The sequence below is a fragment of the Ostrinia nubilalis genome, chromosome Z, assembly GCF_963855985.1.
Source record: "Ostrinia nubilalis chromosome Z, ilOstNubi1.1, whole genome shotgun sequence".
Taxonomy (NCBI): Eukaryota; Metazoa; Arthropoda; class Insecta; order Lepidoptera; family Crambidae; genus Ostrinia; species Ostrinia nubilalis.
The window spans coordinates 10,379,835-10,396,823 of NC_087119.1; the positions used below are offsets into that span (position 1 = coordinate 10,379,835).

General features: G+C 39.1%; 2 protein-coding genes across 2 annotated transcripts in view; one reads left to right on the forward strand and one right to left on the reverse strand.

The window, feature by feature from the left end:
* Positions 1–16,989, reverse strand: part of LOC135086941 (uncharacterized) — a 422,922-nt gene that overhangs the window by 38,420 nt on the left and 367,513 nt on the right. The window lies entirely within an intron of this gene.
* On the forward strand, positions 142–7,321 carry LOC135087143 (uncharacterized). The gene is made up of 8 exons (XM_063981982.1): positions 142–155; positions 413–665; positions 1,226–1,333; positions 2,567–3,057; positions 5,648–5,750; positions 5,830–5,919; positions 6,049–6,204; positions 7,268–7,321. The coding sequence occupies exons 1-8, from the start codon at positions 142–144 to the stop codon at positions 7,319–7,321; spliced, it is 1,269 nt and encodes a 422-aa protein (XP_063838052.1).

Below are 16,989 nucleotides of genomic sequence, written 5' to 3' on the forward strand. Positions count from 1 at the left end.
TAATATTATGATCATAATTAATTTTGATTAAGAACGATATTGACAATATTGCTTAATTACACAGAAGCACGTCATTCAAAGCTTGGTGTTCATAGCACTGGACGATTTTTAAACTTCTTTTCTAGTTGCTACTTTCCGGAAATGTTATTCAAAAGGTAATTTTTTTGTAGAAAGCGTCCGCCAATGTTTTCAGTGGTTTTGTCACACTTCGTCATTACATAAAATAAATGAGTAATCAATGAAGTGTGACTTTACTCGTATATTTTCCTGTGACGAGTATAATTTGAGGCAAATTAACAATAACCCAAATTCAGTTCAACAAAATAAATTATTTGTAAAATTGAAAAGGTAAAATGAACATCATCTTCAAATATTTTAACACACGCGACTCATACGAATTAAGTTTTTTCAGGGAAGGAGACCCTTTAGCACTGAATTATTTCAAAATCATAAGAATCTTCATGGTGGCCCCGGGCGCATGGCCGGCGGATGTATTTGGAGAGAAGCTATCACTGCTCGTAAGAGTTCACAGAGCGTTGATGCCGTACCACACGAGCGTCGTCGTTATTGGTGAACTCTATTACCTGTATATTCACAAGGAGGAGTTAGACTTTCTTAATATGGGACACATGATTATATTCACGTTTTTAGGAGTACTAATAGCTGTAAGTATCTTTTACCCAGGCAGACGGACACTCACTGGTATTACGTGATAGGCCTCTCTAAATGCATCGGATTATTTTATACTTTATGTTGTTAAATGAGATGCAGAGACGTTGTATCTAATTACACTACATTTCTATTTCAATCAGTTTAATCTTTATCTTTATAAAACTGTAACATCGATTACCTTTAGCCTCCAATCGATTTCGCTTTCGATCGGATAACCATTTGATTATTTATAATAGGTACTACACATGTAATGTACGTAGCTGTAGGTAATGTTCGATAATTATTATGACGTCCCTTCTCCAAAAAACAAATTCAAAATTAAAATTATAATGGACTAGCCGATAAATATACCCACCAGTGCTGCCAGTATCGGACTACCGATTGCCGTCATCCGCTGAACTATTGTAATGAAACCACTTCTAATAATAAAAATACATTGTTACTAAATATCATAAAAACTTAGCAACCAATATTTATTTCCAAAGTTCTAGTAAGCTGAAGATGGGATGAGATGAAGATAAGCACAAATACGAGTAATACGACTTGTTCACAGATCAGAAGTATCCTACCACAGTTACGGAAATATCATTTGTTGCTTACAAAATTCGTAAAGGTTATGCATTTGATGCATTTCAAAAATAAAGGACCTTATTACAAACAGGTATATACAAGATACAAGTTATTTAATGCGTATTGTCAATTTGCCACAAAGTCACTCTATTGCCAGTTTCATACACTGACAGAAAATGCAAAATCTATATTACTTATAATAAATCTGTAGAGAGGTCAATTCTGTACATGAAATATATTTTCAAAATAACTATCAGAGGATGATTAGTGATCGATACTGATGCCAAAAATGCAATCAGTAAAATTTTTGTCTGTCTGTCTGTCTGTCCGTCTGTATGTTCCTTATAGAAACAAAAACTACTCGACAGATTTTAACGAAACTTGGTACAATTATTCTTCATACTCCTGGGCAGGTTATAGTATACTTGGGAATTCCCACGGGAACAGGAATTAGCGGGAAAATCATTATGTATGAAAAATCTAAACCGCTTAAGTTAGACGCTTGAAATTTGGTATGTAGGTACCTTAGTAAACTTAAAGCTTAGTTACAACAAGGAATTTTCGAAATTCCCACGGGAACGGGAATTAGCGGGAAAATCCTTTTGTATGAAAAATCTAAACCGCTTAAGTTGAGACGCTTGAAATTTGGTATGTAGGTACCTTAGGAAACTTAAAGCTTAGTTACAACAAGGAATTCCCGAAATTCCTATGGGAACGGGAATTAGCGGGAAAATCCTTTGTATGAAAAATCTAAATCTCTTAGTACCTTAGTAAACTTAAGGCTTAGTTACAACAGGATATTGCAAAATTCCCACGGGAAAGGGAGTTAGCGGGAAAAAACATTTGTATGAAAAAATCTAAACCGCGTAAGATAGATGAAGGGGGTAAAACGGGATCCACGCGTACGAAGTCTCGGGCGGCCGCTAGTGCACCATAAACGCAAGACAGGTAACACCCATTTTTGGATCAAATTTATTCTTTAAAATTCTTTGTCCTAGCCCTGCTGAACACCCGATTAATTTTAACAGACAGACTGTAACACTATGTACTTGTACATGTACTAACTGCATTATGACTTCTATGACAAAGGGAAGAAATAAATAGGTCAGCTTATTTTGAATATTTTATCATAAAAAACTACAAAAATGAAGATTTCCAGTAAATGAAATCCAATGGATTGTTCATGGCTAGAACAAAAAGTGACAAAAAGAGTTTAGCTACTGACTACTGCTTAGTAGAAGATTTTAAACAAAGGATTTATTAATGTTGGTACGTCATGATTTGGTACTCGTAAATCATAATAATTTCGCATTTCTTTTTTCAGATAAATGAAACTGTTGACAAAATTTCCTATTATTACACAATTTTTGCAGCAATAGTAGTTGCTACTGCAATGATAAATTTTAACATTGTCCCGTTGTTTAATAACGTTACAAACGTTCTTATTTACAAGACTGAAAACTATACTCTAGAATTTGCTTTATATTACAAATATCCCGGTTTTGACCCACTCGATTACTTCACAAGTACTACCATTTATAATGTATATCTATCGTACAACTGCGGCATTATGGTATCCGGGATCGATTTAATACTGTTTCTGATAATTTTCCAAATAATCGGACACGTGTACATTCTGAGATACAACCTTGAAAACTTTCCGTCGCCGAAAATTAAAGTAGTTTTCAAATTAGAGGAAATTTTAAAATACAAAGGAAACGAGGACATCTCATCAGAAATGTTTGATGCAGAGGAAAACAAAGAAGTGCGTTTAAAATTGGCAGAATGCATTGAACATCATAAACTAATAATTGGGTATGTTATTTGTATTTTTTGTGTTGTTTAGATTATGGCTCCGTGCGGTTTGAATATTTAACCAGTGTCAAGTAAATTATATTTCAAGTAATTACAACAAGAAGCATTCAGTCAATCATAATTAAGTGATGTAGGTATCCCCCCCTTTTCCCTTAAGTTTCAGTAAAGGTGTGGTGGCACTTTACTGAAACCTGACGCGGACTTTTTGAGAGAACTTGAAAAGTAATGTTGCACTGTTTCGTTTAATTTGCCTACCATCATGCATGATCACGAACACATAATTATGTATAATAATCCACCAGTAAGAAGCGGGTACCTACGAGTACCTATGTCTTTTGTTAATTCTTATTGTTACTGACGCTGGGGTTACCAAACGCTTTGAAATGTCCAAAAAACAATGGAATTGTAATTATAAAATTCTGTTTTGTTCTTTAAAAATAACCCAAAATATTGTTAATTTTAATTCTAAGAACCGTCAGCAAAATAGCGAGATTACGAGAATAACATTTTATTTTATCGCGGAAGAAATGCTTCATTCAGAGTATACCGCGACTCTGCAAGGGGTCTCTATGGTCACCGAGCTCCGTCGGGCCGCTATTGGAGCAATGACGGAGGATCGCTGCTCGCATGCCTCCGTCGTCGCGTCCCAGCCGCTACCACAGAATACATAATAGTAGCAACAGAAATTGTTCAGGATCAGATGCCGACATTTTAACGGTAATAATAATAATGCAAAATTTCCAACGAACCCGGTGCATTCGAAATCGCACCTTACTACTACGTTCACAAGAGCGCAATTTTTTTGTGATCAGAATTGATCTACGTCACAGCTCAAGCGTCAGGATTGTTTAAGCAAAGTAAAATAAATAAAAACTTAATTTTAAGAAGCATTTATTGTATTTACGATTGGTAAACGTTAATCTAGTGGTGTTTGTATTTCGTACCATCTCCAAAGTAACTATTAATAAACTTCAGTGTTGCGTGCGATTATTCGAAATTGGACAAACAGTTTTAAAAGGTATAGTGTCGGAAAATAGACACGGTGAAGTTAATGTTTTATTAACTAAAATAATGTTTTGGCTACAGCTATTTGTCATAAGTATTTCAAATTTATTTAAAAAATGCAGTTATTTTTAATTAATTCAATTACTATTTTTAAATTACAGTTAATTATTATTTTTAAATATTACGATTTAATATAAAGACGAATAACAGTGCTGTTGGAACAATAAACCTTGATTGCGACGATGATCGACCGAGCGCGAGCATGTATAGGTACGCGTGTGTGCCTACACACAGGCGCGTGGCGGCCCTGACTGATTTGCAACTTGAAGTTGTCGCGCGCTGTAGTAGTTAGGGAGGCGAATAGGGGAATTTTCGGCAATACTCGAGCGTGGCAGTTTAAGATATGAGAGATACCTTAGACCTAATAGAACAACCTTGTAAAGTATTTAGCTCTATATGTAGTGACGCGCGCCTAGGATAGACGATCAGATTAGTAAAAAAAATGGATAGTCTGAAATACTCGAGCGCGTCAGATTAAGATATTGGGGGTTGATTTTAGTGTTTAAAGACTAAATTTAACTAATCTGACGATAAGTCCTTGACGCCGCCGAATTATAGGGTCACGAACTTGTAAAAAAAAAACGTTAATCCGGCATTCTCGAGCGCGATTTTATATTTTTTATTTTGAAGAATATAATCTAAAACTTACTAAAAATACAAAATCTGCCGGTTTCCGCATGACCGGAAGTGTGGAGAAGCCATTTCGTCTTCCTAAGAACGCGTTACGGCATATAAGTCGCGAACGATACATTTTACAAAAATAAACAAAAAAGGTAATTTTATTTTACACAAAAAAGGTCTCTTTACATTTTTGTCCAAAGAAAGGAAAAAAAAGAAACCAAAAAACCTTTTTCTGTCAGATTAAGAGAACCCACCAACATTTTTGTCAGATTAAAAAAATATGCTTTCAGAATACCGAGATAAACCTCCCCTATGAAAATCTGACGCGCTCGAGTATTTCAAAAAAACTTATTTTTTTGCATTTTCAAAAATTCATCGTAACTTATCGTCACGCCGAAATCGTCAGTTTTTTTAAAGGGAGCTTCCTTGGGGCATACTTAACACCCCTTCCGAAAATCTGACGCGCTCGAATAAATTTTTTTTTTTTCATTTTTGACTACTTTATATGCCTACCCCCACCACGCAAACCGGCAGATTAGTATACCGTTGTTATCAGAGGCACTCGGGGCATACGTAGTATGAATGTCTGACGCGCTCGAGAATGCCCAAGTAACTGTTTTTTTTAACATTTTTGAAAAACCGTACACGCCAATCCCACCGCTAAAATGGTTTTTGTCATACGAGCTTTTCTTTTCCAAATTATTTTATCTTTCGATTTTGATAGGTCTCGACGGCGCCGTTGAATTACGCCATTTAGCTACCTCGCCTCCCTAACTATAGGTAATTATCACGGCCGGCATAGGCGAGTGACGGAGGCCTGCTGCTACTTGCACCAATCATTATTTTCACGAACTTAAGACGTGCTAAAGGTGGAAAATATTAATTAATTTCAACTGCTTTAAAGTTTTACAGATGAACTTTCGGAGTTGTTCGGGCCCATCTTAGCCATTAACTACTTTTTTCATCTAGTTTGTTGTAGCTTGTTACTGCTGGAATGTTCAGAAGGTGTATGTACTATTTTAGCTTAGTTGATATTCGTATAAATATAAATATAAACAAACCTTTTGATGGGCGTTTGATTTGCAGGGTGCTTGGATTCGTTATGGACCTTTGACTGTAGTGATATACGGCCAACTGATTCAAATGTCAGTCATTTTTGAGATGTTGGGTTCAGAGGTCAGTAATAATTTATATTTTAGTAGGTATTAAAATACAATGAGGAAGTAGGTACTTACTGCGAGTATTATCCTTGAAATTTAACTCAAACTTAACGTGATTTTTTTATAAATATTGTTCAACATGCAGACTGAAAAGTTGCCAGATTCAGCTTACTTCCTGCCGTGGGAGTGCATGGACACCAGCAACCGGCGGACGGCGTGCATCATGCTGCACAAGATGCAGTACAAGATCAGCCTCAAGGCGCTGGGGCTGGCGGCCGTCGGCGTCAGCACCATGACCGGGGTAAGGAATACGCGTACTTCTATGTAGATATAGCGAGACAGATTCAGCTTACTTCCTGCCGTGGGAGTGCATGGACACCAGCAACCGGCGGACGGCGTGCATCATGCTGCACAAGATGCAGTACAAGATCAGCCTCAAGGCGCTGGGGCTGGCGGCCGTCGGCGTCAGCACCATGACCGGGGTAAGGAATACGCGTACTTCTATGTAGATATAGCGAGACAGATTCAGCTTACTTCCTGCCGTGGGAGTGCATGGACACCAGCAACCGGCGGACGGCGTGCATCATGCTGCACAAGATGCAGTACAAGATCAGCCTCAAGGCGCTGGGGCTGGCGGCCGTCGGCGTCAGCACCATGACCGGGGTAAGGAATACGCGTACTTCTATGTAGATATAGCGAGACAGATTCAGCTTACTTCCTGCCGTGGGAGTGCATGGACACCAGCAACCGGCGCACGGCGTGCATCATGCTGCACAAGATGCAGTACAAGCACCATGACCGGGGTAAAGTTCCTAGCGGAGCAAAAAACCAGCTAGATAGTCCGTTAATTGTTTATTTGATCTAGATGGTGATTATTATGATTTACAATTAAATCAGTCTTAGTTCTTTTTCCAAAAAAATTACAGGGCCTAGCGGTTTGTCTGTTTGGTTTAGGTACGTATTTGTACTATTATTGGTGAGAATGTTTCACCTCTACGACGCATTGTCATAAAGAAAAGAAGACAGTACACTGATAATTTGTGATAACGCCGTAATTACAAACCCCAAAAGATTTCGGAATCATAAAAAAAACGACTAAAATAATGTTAGAGTTGATAATGTTGAAATATCACCGTAAAATATTACTTTCTTCAGTCGGCTTTACAATTATCTTAATTAACTCTATTTTATAGGAAATAGCAATTTTATAGAAACTAACTAACTACATTAAACATGTCCATCCTATTAAGACCGATGTCATTCGTATTGGCCGCTGCGATACAAGCTTTCCTGCTTAGTAATAAATACTTTTTTACTTTTTTTATAAGCACGTACTTAATACATATTGTATTGTTTTGTTTCAGATATTGAAGACAACATTTTCATACTACGCTTTTCTGCAAACAATGGGAGATTAGAAATAGCTTTTGAAGATCAACGACACTTAAAAGCTGCGGGATATACACACTCACACACACCGAAAATATTTCAACCAACTATGTTTTTACTTCTAATCCTGCTAATCATGCTTACAGATTTTTTGTAGCTTTACTAATTGCTTAGCAAGGAATAAAATTTTGTCGATCTGAATCGTAACACAGTTTTTATTCTTATTAAACACGTATTCTAAACAGTGGCCTTTTACTTACATAACTCGTAGGTCTAGCTAAGAAAGAGATTTTATCCCAGAAGGTGTGATTCGTTTCATTAAAAAGGATTTAACGCCCGTATTCACAAACATTACCATGAGGTCTCACAGTGCGCGTGGATGCACAGGGTGACACATGAACCAATCACAGAGCTCTATTCAACGCTGTGCGTTCGATTTGCTGCTTCACTTAAGCAAGCATCGTTTGTGAATACGGGTTGATATTGTATTATGTTGATATGAATTAGAGGTGGGCGCCGATATACAATTGGCCGGCGGCGGCGCGCCGACTTTTTGACCTCGGCGGCGGCGGCGTCGGCGCCGTGACCTTGTTTGACCTTTGTTCATTGAGTATTTTTTTTAAATCTGCTTTTTTAGTATCTGTCGTCAAGTCTAATCAGGTGATTTGCAGTTGGTTGGGGTTTGAGCCACTAGAGCAGTGGTTTATCCTAGTAAGTTAGCTCTCTTGATCATATATACTTTGATATTTGGATAGCGGGTTTAGCTGAGATCAGGTTCTCGTGTATTTCCTAAAGGCGAGCGTACCAATGTGCCGATAAAAGTACTCTTAACATGTCTTTTTGAGCTCTTTGGAGGCACATAGTTAATGTTAGATTAGCTGTTTGTGGAATATTATATTCAGTTCTGTTTTATTTATATTTATGGTCTTTCTATGTTATCCTACGGTCCAGGATGTTAATGTAGGTTGATTGCAGCAATGGGTCTAGATTGGCCGGAGGATACGTTTCACGTCTTAAATGATAATATGGTGAGACTTCGAGGCTTAATTACATGCGCCACTTGGTCAGCCAATCAGCTGACTTTGCAACAGTCTAGTCACTTTAAGATCACAGTTACATTTGAGGAAGGCCGCAGCTTTCTGGTGTCTGAGCTACTTTACTAGTAGATGTTATAGAGTGTCTGACCAAGTACAGAGTCCTGGGGTACTCCAGCTCTGCAGCTAAAAAGAAGATTTTGTCACCGAGTTTGATTTTAAACTGTCTGTTGTCACTGAGATAAGAATCCATCAGCAGGTAGTAGAAGTGTGCTAGAAGGTACTTTTTAATTTCATAGAGTAGTCCTTTATGATAAACCCAGCTGAAGCCGCAGCGAAAGCAGACGTACAGGATTCTTTCTTTTCCAAACATTGTACTGATTATGGTTGGTATGGTTTCTGCCAAAATTTATGGTCGGGTATACTATATTACATGGGTCATACTTAGGCAAGGGAATAAACGAGCAAGAATGATCCTTTTCCATAATTTTAACAATACAAATGTCAGATTAATTGAGCGATAAGAGAATTCGTTAGGCGACTTGCCAGTCTTATGGATCATTTCCAAAGTTAAGAGACTTGCGAGGTTCTCACTCAGTGTGGTCATTGTCAAGACCATGGACTTCATGGTGATCAGATCAAATACAAGTGCTTTACGAGGGCTCATTTTTGCTATTTCTTTAGTTTAGCCATCTCTCTTAGCGTTAGTTCTTTCGTTTCAGCCGAAAGACGTCCTGCGCCGCTCGCATCCAGGCACTTCCTGCGACCTTCCCCAAATCGTCGGTCCACCTAGTGGGAGGCCTGCCCACGCTACGTCTTTCGGCTCGTGGTTGCCACTCAAGAACTTTACTGCCCCAGCGGCCATCAGCTCTACGAGATATGTGCCCCGCCCACTGCCACTTGATTTTAGCGATTCTGTGGTCTACGTCAGTCACTTTGTCCTCCTGCGTCTTTCGTCCTCAATTAGCGTAGTAGGAATCAATCTTCTACTTTGAACTTGAGGAGGGTAAGCGGAAACGTGGCGGTCAACTCCTCAGATAGTCAAGTACAAAGATGTCCAGAAGCAGCATACGAAAAGATGCAAAATGGGCCCTCTCAAATCACAATGGGAAGGTTTGGCAGCACAGCACCTAGAATGGCGGGAGATTGTGTTGTGTAGAGGCGAGTCCGCGAATTCAAGGAGCAGCGCACAACTGAACTCGACGCAAAACGCGATGATTTAAACTCTCAATGTGCGAGGAGTTTGCCGCGAAGATCGGCTAGGTAAGTCATCTTCGGGCGCACCAGCGCCGCTAAGACAGCTAAGTCGAAGTGGTCACCATGACCGGAATTGGTCGAATGAATCAAAGGCAGGCATCATAGCTGCAAGTCTCAGATCAAGTTCAATGCTTGATCTTATTTTTTTGATTGAATTGTGGATTTTTTGGATTATCCGTGTCAATGGGTTTAAATAAACCGGCTTGTCATGTAGCAAAGGTTTAAGATTTTTCTTGTCAGTTCGCACTCATGTATTATCGGAGAACACTTTGAGGGAGGTACTTTGTTGCCTTCCAGAGGTTGTGGTTCCCATTTGCATTCCGAGACATATTTCCCAAACTCTGTGTGTGTGATTCGCTTAAAGTATACTCGTAGTCCAATAGTGCGGGTTGTCTGCCAGACGAAGGCGGGGATTTTTTTCTTGACAGCAAGAGGAACCGACGCCTCTCGCGTTCTATTATTTACTAGACCAAGCAGCAACTTGAATAATGTAGGTACTTGATTAACTGTTAATATAGTTAGTATTGAGTTATTCCAGTGGTTCCCAAACTTATTCAGTCTACTGCCCACTTTGAGAATAAATTATTTTTTAGCGCCCCCCATTTTTGTAGTCAAGAGTCGAGCTCAGTCGATGTCTAAGAGTCCTCCTAGTAGATGACGCCTCCCAAGCCTCTACACAACGTCCCGATTTTTTTTCTGGGCCTCTTACCGCCCCCCTTTAAGCCTGCAGCGCCCACAAGGGGGCGTTATCGCCCACTTTGGGAAAGACTGAGTTATTCAATCAATTTATTAGTATATCAACGGCATTAAGTTGCAAAAAATTATGCTAACCATATAATTTACATTAACTCAGACAGTCAGGCCGCGCTGATGGCCTTAAACTCCAACTTAATCGCCTCAAAGTTGGTAGAAAACTGCATGAGTCGACTGAATACCCTAGGAGAACGTAACAGAGTAACGCTGAAATGGGTTCCAGGTCACGCGGGAATCGTGGCAATGAAAATGCCGACGAACTAAGCGACGAGCGGAGGGAACACAATATGGTCCAGAACCCTTTTGTGGCATTCCCAAAAGTCTCGCTTGAATGACCCTGGAGAACATCTATTTAAACAAATCCTTTAAGGCATGGTCAGACACGCCAGGATTAACTCATTCTAAAGCTCTCATAAAAGCCTATGACCGAAAATGCTCTAAGCAGATCATAGGACTGAGTAGGATTAAAATGCGCAACTTAGTTCGAGCCCTCACTGGACACTGCAGCTTAAACAAGCACTTGTCCACTATGGGACTGTCCGAATCAAGAACGCGCAGGATGTGCCAAGAGGCAGATGAAACGCCACCACACATTCTCACGGCTGCGGACCTTTGATGCGCAAGCGGAGCCCACAAGATGTAAAACATATCGCCCCCCAAAAGATACTGCAATTCCTAATGGATGCAGGACTCAGAGACGAACTGTAAGGAAAATAGCGGCGATCACAATAGATCTGTACCGGTCGTAGTAATACTAGGACTTTAATGAACTAAAATAGCCGCTCAACTCAATAAAAAAAAATAGTTCTTCTGCGTTCGAAACACAAATTAGTACAGTATAGGAGAGGAATAAATTCCAAATAGTTGGTACAGTATCAGTATCGGCGCGCCGACAGCTGGTCGTCGGCGGCGGCGGCGTGAAAAAATTCGCGGCGGCGGCGGCGCGCCGGCGTGGCGCCCACCTCTAATATGAATGTTGATAGCCCAATAAAATAAATAAATCAGTAGCACCCCAGGGATTTCCACGGTTTCCACCACAACCCGCCTGCATCTAGAATACTTAGATGCTTCCCTCGAGATTTGGCCGAAATTTTTCCAAAAATATCACATCGCAAATTTTCATGTGGCAAAAAAATATTTGTCAAAACAACTTATTGGAAAGTTTTAATTAGCAAAACTCGTTTTATTATTATTTTAGGCCAGGCCAGTAGAATTAGATTTGAAATCGGAAATAACTCCTACAATTATTATTTTTATTAGTTTAATAGCTTCATACCTATGTTGCCCATTAAGACTATCCTAGGTTTTCAACTTCGGCGGAGTTGTGCGCCCCCGAAAGTGACATTTTTGACTTAGGCCCAGAACAGACAGTGAAACGAAACTGCAACGAAACTGCAACTTTCTGATGATTCTTATGAATGAAACTGAAACTGAAAGTTTCAAACTGGTCGCGTCATGTGTGGACGCTATGGCAGAAACTTAGATGCAACTCAAAAGTAACTAGCAGTTGCAGTTTATGTTTTGGCCAAACCGTTCTCGTGGTTAGTAAGTAGAAAATATACGTACCTATACGTATACGTCCAATGGCTCGTCGTTACCCACAGGCTCTCAAGCCTTGAAAAGGGAGTCGTGCAGGATGCAAGGAAGGATTAAATGCCCTTCCACAGTCATTAAGATCAGATGTCGTGTACCGTACCATTTTAGATGGGAGGTATAAAAATTATAGAAATGAAAAAGTAATTTTAAATTTAACAAAAAGGTTTAATTACGACTCTTCAGGGAGTGGATAAACAATTGCAACGCGAAGAATCACCAGTCTTAAGCTCAATCAAAACCACTGCCCTTTTATCCGTGGAGAAGCGATGACACGAAGTTGGGGTCACGAAGTTGTGATATCGTAGGGTAGTCCGATGACAAAAATGCAGCAATCACCTCCGCCGTAAGCCTGATTATGGAGAGTGAGCCGGGAGCAGCAATCGAAATCCGGTACTGGATCCCCGTTATCGGGGTGACGCACACAGACTTAATTAGATTCTGAGGTGTAAAAACTTCACGAGTTCGTAAACCTTATATTTAAAAAATCTGCAGTTAAAGTGGTACGTGTCTGCGTACGGATTTTTCGCGAGACACAGTCATGGATTCGCGATCGCTGCGAGCATTCGCCGCGCCTTGAATCATTCGGCGTTCGTTCGTTCGCTCCAAAGATATAATAACAATGGTATCGCGCAGTTTGCTTACAAAAACAGTTCTTTCTATAAATATTATAATTTATTAAATGTTAGTATTTTTCTGATTTAATTGTATATTATTTCTTTTTTTTTTAACAAATTTTTTTAATAATTTCGATTTTAATTTTTAAGAATAGTGTAACGAAGCGTTACATACCCCCCTTTTTAGGTTAGGATTTTTCTTAGAAAATCCAGTTAACTACTAGGTTAGCTTAAAATCTTTAACGTGCCAAGTCCCTATATTGTGACCTGTCATATCTTGAAGATCATAGACTAATTTCGATTTCTTTGCTATTATACGACATTTAATAAATTTAGGAGCTAGTTTTTTTGAAAATTTATTGTCTTTATCGCTTTGATAAAACGTTCTTTTCCAAACAATGTCACCAACATTAAATTCTACATTTTTGCGGCGAAGATCGTAAGTAGTGCTATTTCGAGAATGTGCCTTAATTAGTGAGAGCTGCACTTTATCGAATAGTTTTTGCAGCACTCCTATGTTTTCCGCATAGCTATCACGTGGCGTGAAAACTATATGGTTCTCCAAGTCTGCGTCAACATAGTGGGAACCACAACTTACAAGTTCACGACCAAAAACTAAAAACGATGGTGTGAATCCAGTCACTTCGTTAACAGCCGAATTAAGAGCAAATTGAATTTTTGGAATGTTAGTGTCCCAAACCCTATGATCTGCATCAATAAAAGTAGATATTGCTGTTATGATGGTTTTATTGTAGCGTTCTACGGTATTTATTTGTGGGGTATATAGAGGAGTATAAAAAACATTTGGGATATTGTAGGTTTCAAATAGTTTTTTCATTGTAACGCTCACAAACTGTCGCCCGTTGTCCATCAGAATGGTACTAGGTATTCCGTGAATAAGAAAAACATGTTCCTCGATTATTTTTGCGATAATTTCGGATGTCGCACGACGGATGGGGAATAACAGGCAATATTTAGAGAAGCAACAGTTAATCACTAACAAAAATGTGTTTTGCTTCCTAGACACGGGTAAGGGACTTACCAAGTCTATGCTCAACATTTGAAAAGGTCGATTACAGTCCTTGGGTCTACCCATTGTACCCAGTGTGGAGTGATTAGGGTGTTTGTGAGCGAGACAAGTATCACAATTAGACACGAAACTTACAACATCTTGATGCATATTAGGCCAAAAATATCGTAAGCTAAGACGTTTGTGTGTTTTATAAATGCCAAAATGGCCAGAGGTAGGTTCAGAATGGTTTTTAGCTATTATGGTATTTCTATCTTCTAACGGAACAACTTCTTTCCACTCGAACTCTCGAGTGAGTGGATTAAGCGACTTAAAAAATCGAAATAATTTTCCATTTTTAACTTGATAATTTAAAAATGATGTTGGTGATGTCTTACAACCATTTAATATATTCAAAAACCAGGGATCACTTGTTTTATTGGTGTCGCATACTGTGTCAATAGTTGTAATCGGAACTGCGCGTGACAGACTATCTGGAACTAGATTCTCTGTCCCTTTCCGGTGTTTTATATCGAAATTATAGGCTGATAGTCGTACTCCCCATCGAGCTAATCTTCCAGTTGGGTTATTAAGGTTGAGGAACCACTTAAGGGAAGAATGGTCTGTGTAAACTGTGAATTTAAGACCATTTTCCAAATAGCAACGCCAATGTTCGATTGCAGTGAGTACGGCTAATGCTTCGCGTTCTGTTGCACTATAATTTCGTTCGGGTTGTGAAAGGGACTTACTCATGTAAGCAATTACCCTTTCCTTCCCATCCAGAGTTTGAGTGAGAACTGCTCCAATTCCGTAATCACTCGCATCAGTATGCACTTCAAAAGATTTTGTATAGTCTGGGCAAGAAAGAATTGGTGTAGTTGACAAACATTTTTTTAACTTGTTAAAAGCCAGGTCGGCTTCTGTAGACCAAATAAAAGGAGGGGCGTTTTTGCCTTGTGTCGTGAGTTTATTCAACGGGCTTGCCAAGGTACTGAAATTCGGAATAAACCTTCTGTACCAGGAAGCAGTACCTAAGAAACGCCTAACTTCTTTGCGGTTTGTGGGAGTAGGATAGTTAACTATCGACTCGACTTTATCAGGATCCGCCTGCAAGCCATTAGAGTCGACAATGTAGCCCAAGTATTTAAGTTGATTTCTAAAAAAATGGCTTTTTCGAAGGTTTATTGTGAGGTTAGCCATCTTAAGCTTTTCAAAAACACGAGTTAAGAGAGATATGTGTTGTTCAAAACTATTAGATACAACAATGACGTCATCGATAAATACGAATACCCTATGCTCAAATTCTGGCCCGTAGAATAGTTTGTCTACTAATCTTTGTTGGGTGGCTGGAGCGTTAGTGAGACCAAAAGCCATGGATTTGAATTGATAGGTACCGCGTGAAGGAATATAAAAAGCCGTCTTTTGTCTGTCTTCCTCTCGAATCAGAATCTGCCAAAAAGATTTTGAGAGGTCTAAGCTAGATAAATATTTTGCGTCGCGTAGGTTGTCAAGAATTTCTGCAATATAGGGTAGGCTATATGCATCTTTTTTAGTTATAGCATTTAATTTCCTACTGTCGAGGCAAAACCGCATTTCTCCATTTTTCTTCGGAGTTAATAGAACTGGGGATGACCACGGACTCTCGCATGGTTCTACGACGTCATCTTTAAGCATTTCGTCAAGTTGTTCGACCAAAATGCGTTGTTTTTCTGGTGACATCCTGTAATAGCGCTGGCGAATGGGGGTTGCATCCCCAGTGTCAATTGGATGTGTTATTAAAGTAGTACGGCCTAAGCCACGCTCTTCATATGATATCTCGCGGAAAAGTGATGTCATATAGTCAGCTGTAGATTTTTGTTCCGGTGTGAGGTGAACGTACGAACATAGGTTTTCAGGTTCAGACTGAAGTTCAGTAGTGAAGATACCGTCTGAGTCCTTGTAGTATACTATACTGTCGAGGTGTTTAGGAAAAAGACCAAACGTCCTCCAAAAGTCCATACCCAATATAAGTTGGTGTTTTAAGTTCGGAACCACATATATTTTCAGTATGTGTGTTTGCTCATAAAAGGTAATTGGGAGGTATAGAGTTCCTATTGAGTTCAATTTTTCGCCACCAGCTGCAATAAACTGAAAGGTATCAGATTCGTGTAGCTTAAAACCTGATTTTAAAAAGAATACATGGGCACCATTACCCAATATAGTGGTAGAGGACCCAGTGTCAAGTAGTCCAATAACAGAATTGTTACTAATTGTAACAGAAACATAGGGTCGGGACATATTTTTTGCATTATTTACGTGGATTGACGAGACCGCGTTGTAAGTAGAAAACGAAGATACAAAATTCAACCACCGATTCCAGTCCCCAGGGTTGAAATTTTTGTTAGAGTAAGTGTGTCTAGAAACACTGTCCATGCAATCCACGTCGTTTAGTTTTTTTGATTATCGACGGGATTACATTTAGGGCATTCGGGGGTGCGATAGTCCTTCTCTCCACACTTAAAACAAAAGATTTTTCGCTCTTCTTTACAATTCTTTAGAGAGTGGTCATTAGTTTTACATCTGGGACAGAATATGTATTCAGAGGAAGATCTATCAACAGCGTTAACAAACTCACTTTTATTTTGTTTGAACTCTTTTTGATTTGTGTTTTGTTTATTGTTCTCTGTTTTATTTTTAAATTCACCCTTAAATTCACTTTTGTAATTACTATTTACATAGAATTTATTCTTGTAAGCAAACTCGGGAGCTAATGTGGTAGTAGAAACTCTAGGTGGCTCATGAAAGTGAGAGAATCTAGCTAAGACATGTTCATAGTTACGGCAGGCTGACACCAGGGAGTCTATGCTCCTAATATTTGGTGTAGCAGCTAACGTACTAGCATAGCAAGGACGAATATTATGGAGAAGAATTTCTAACTTTTCCTCTTCCGAAAAAGGTTTGCTGAGTCTTGAAAATAGTCCATGCATGATTGATATGTATATCGTGATATTTTCTTGTTCACCTTGAGTACGGGATCTTATTTCTGCAGCGAGTCTGTAATCATAATCACTTGCGCTAAAATCCTGTTTGAGTAGAATACAAAGATCTTGCCATGAATTCACTTTATCTTTATTGTAACGATACCAGTGTAGAGCGTCACCTGTAAAAATTTCATAAGCCAACGAGAGTATCTTCTCAAACGATATACCACGAGACTGGACAAATTCCTCAACCTTTAGTATGAACGAATGAACGCAACTGTTGCCTGAATATTTAAGTTTTCCGATATCGGCTGATAAGCTACGTTCACCGCAAGAAACAGAAATTGTAGTTTGTTCTGCAACAGTGTCAGAGCACGATGTGGTGGTAGCTTTAGTTTGTGAACTGGAAGCAGGTCTCAAAGTATTTAGTTCTTTGTAATAAGAATTAAAATTAGTTACGCAAACCTTGTAAAT

Excerpts from the sequence above, each read along its gene's own strand:
- LOC135087143 (XM_063981982.1), top strand. Across the intron at positions 3,058-5,647 it reads CATCATAAACTAATAATTGG|TTTTACAGATGAACTTTCGG; the intron begins GTATGTTATTTG and ends ACTGCTTTAAAG. Across the intron at positions 5,920-6,048 it reads TTGAGATGTTGGGTTCAGAG|ACTGAAAAGTTGCCAGATTC; the intron begins GTCAGTAATAAT and ends TTCAACATGCAG.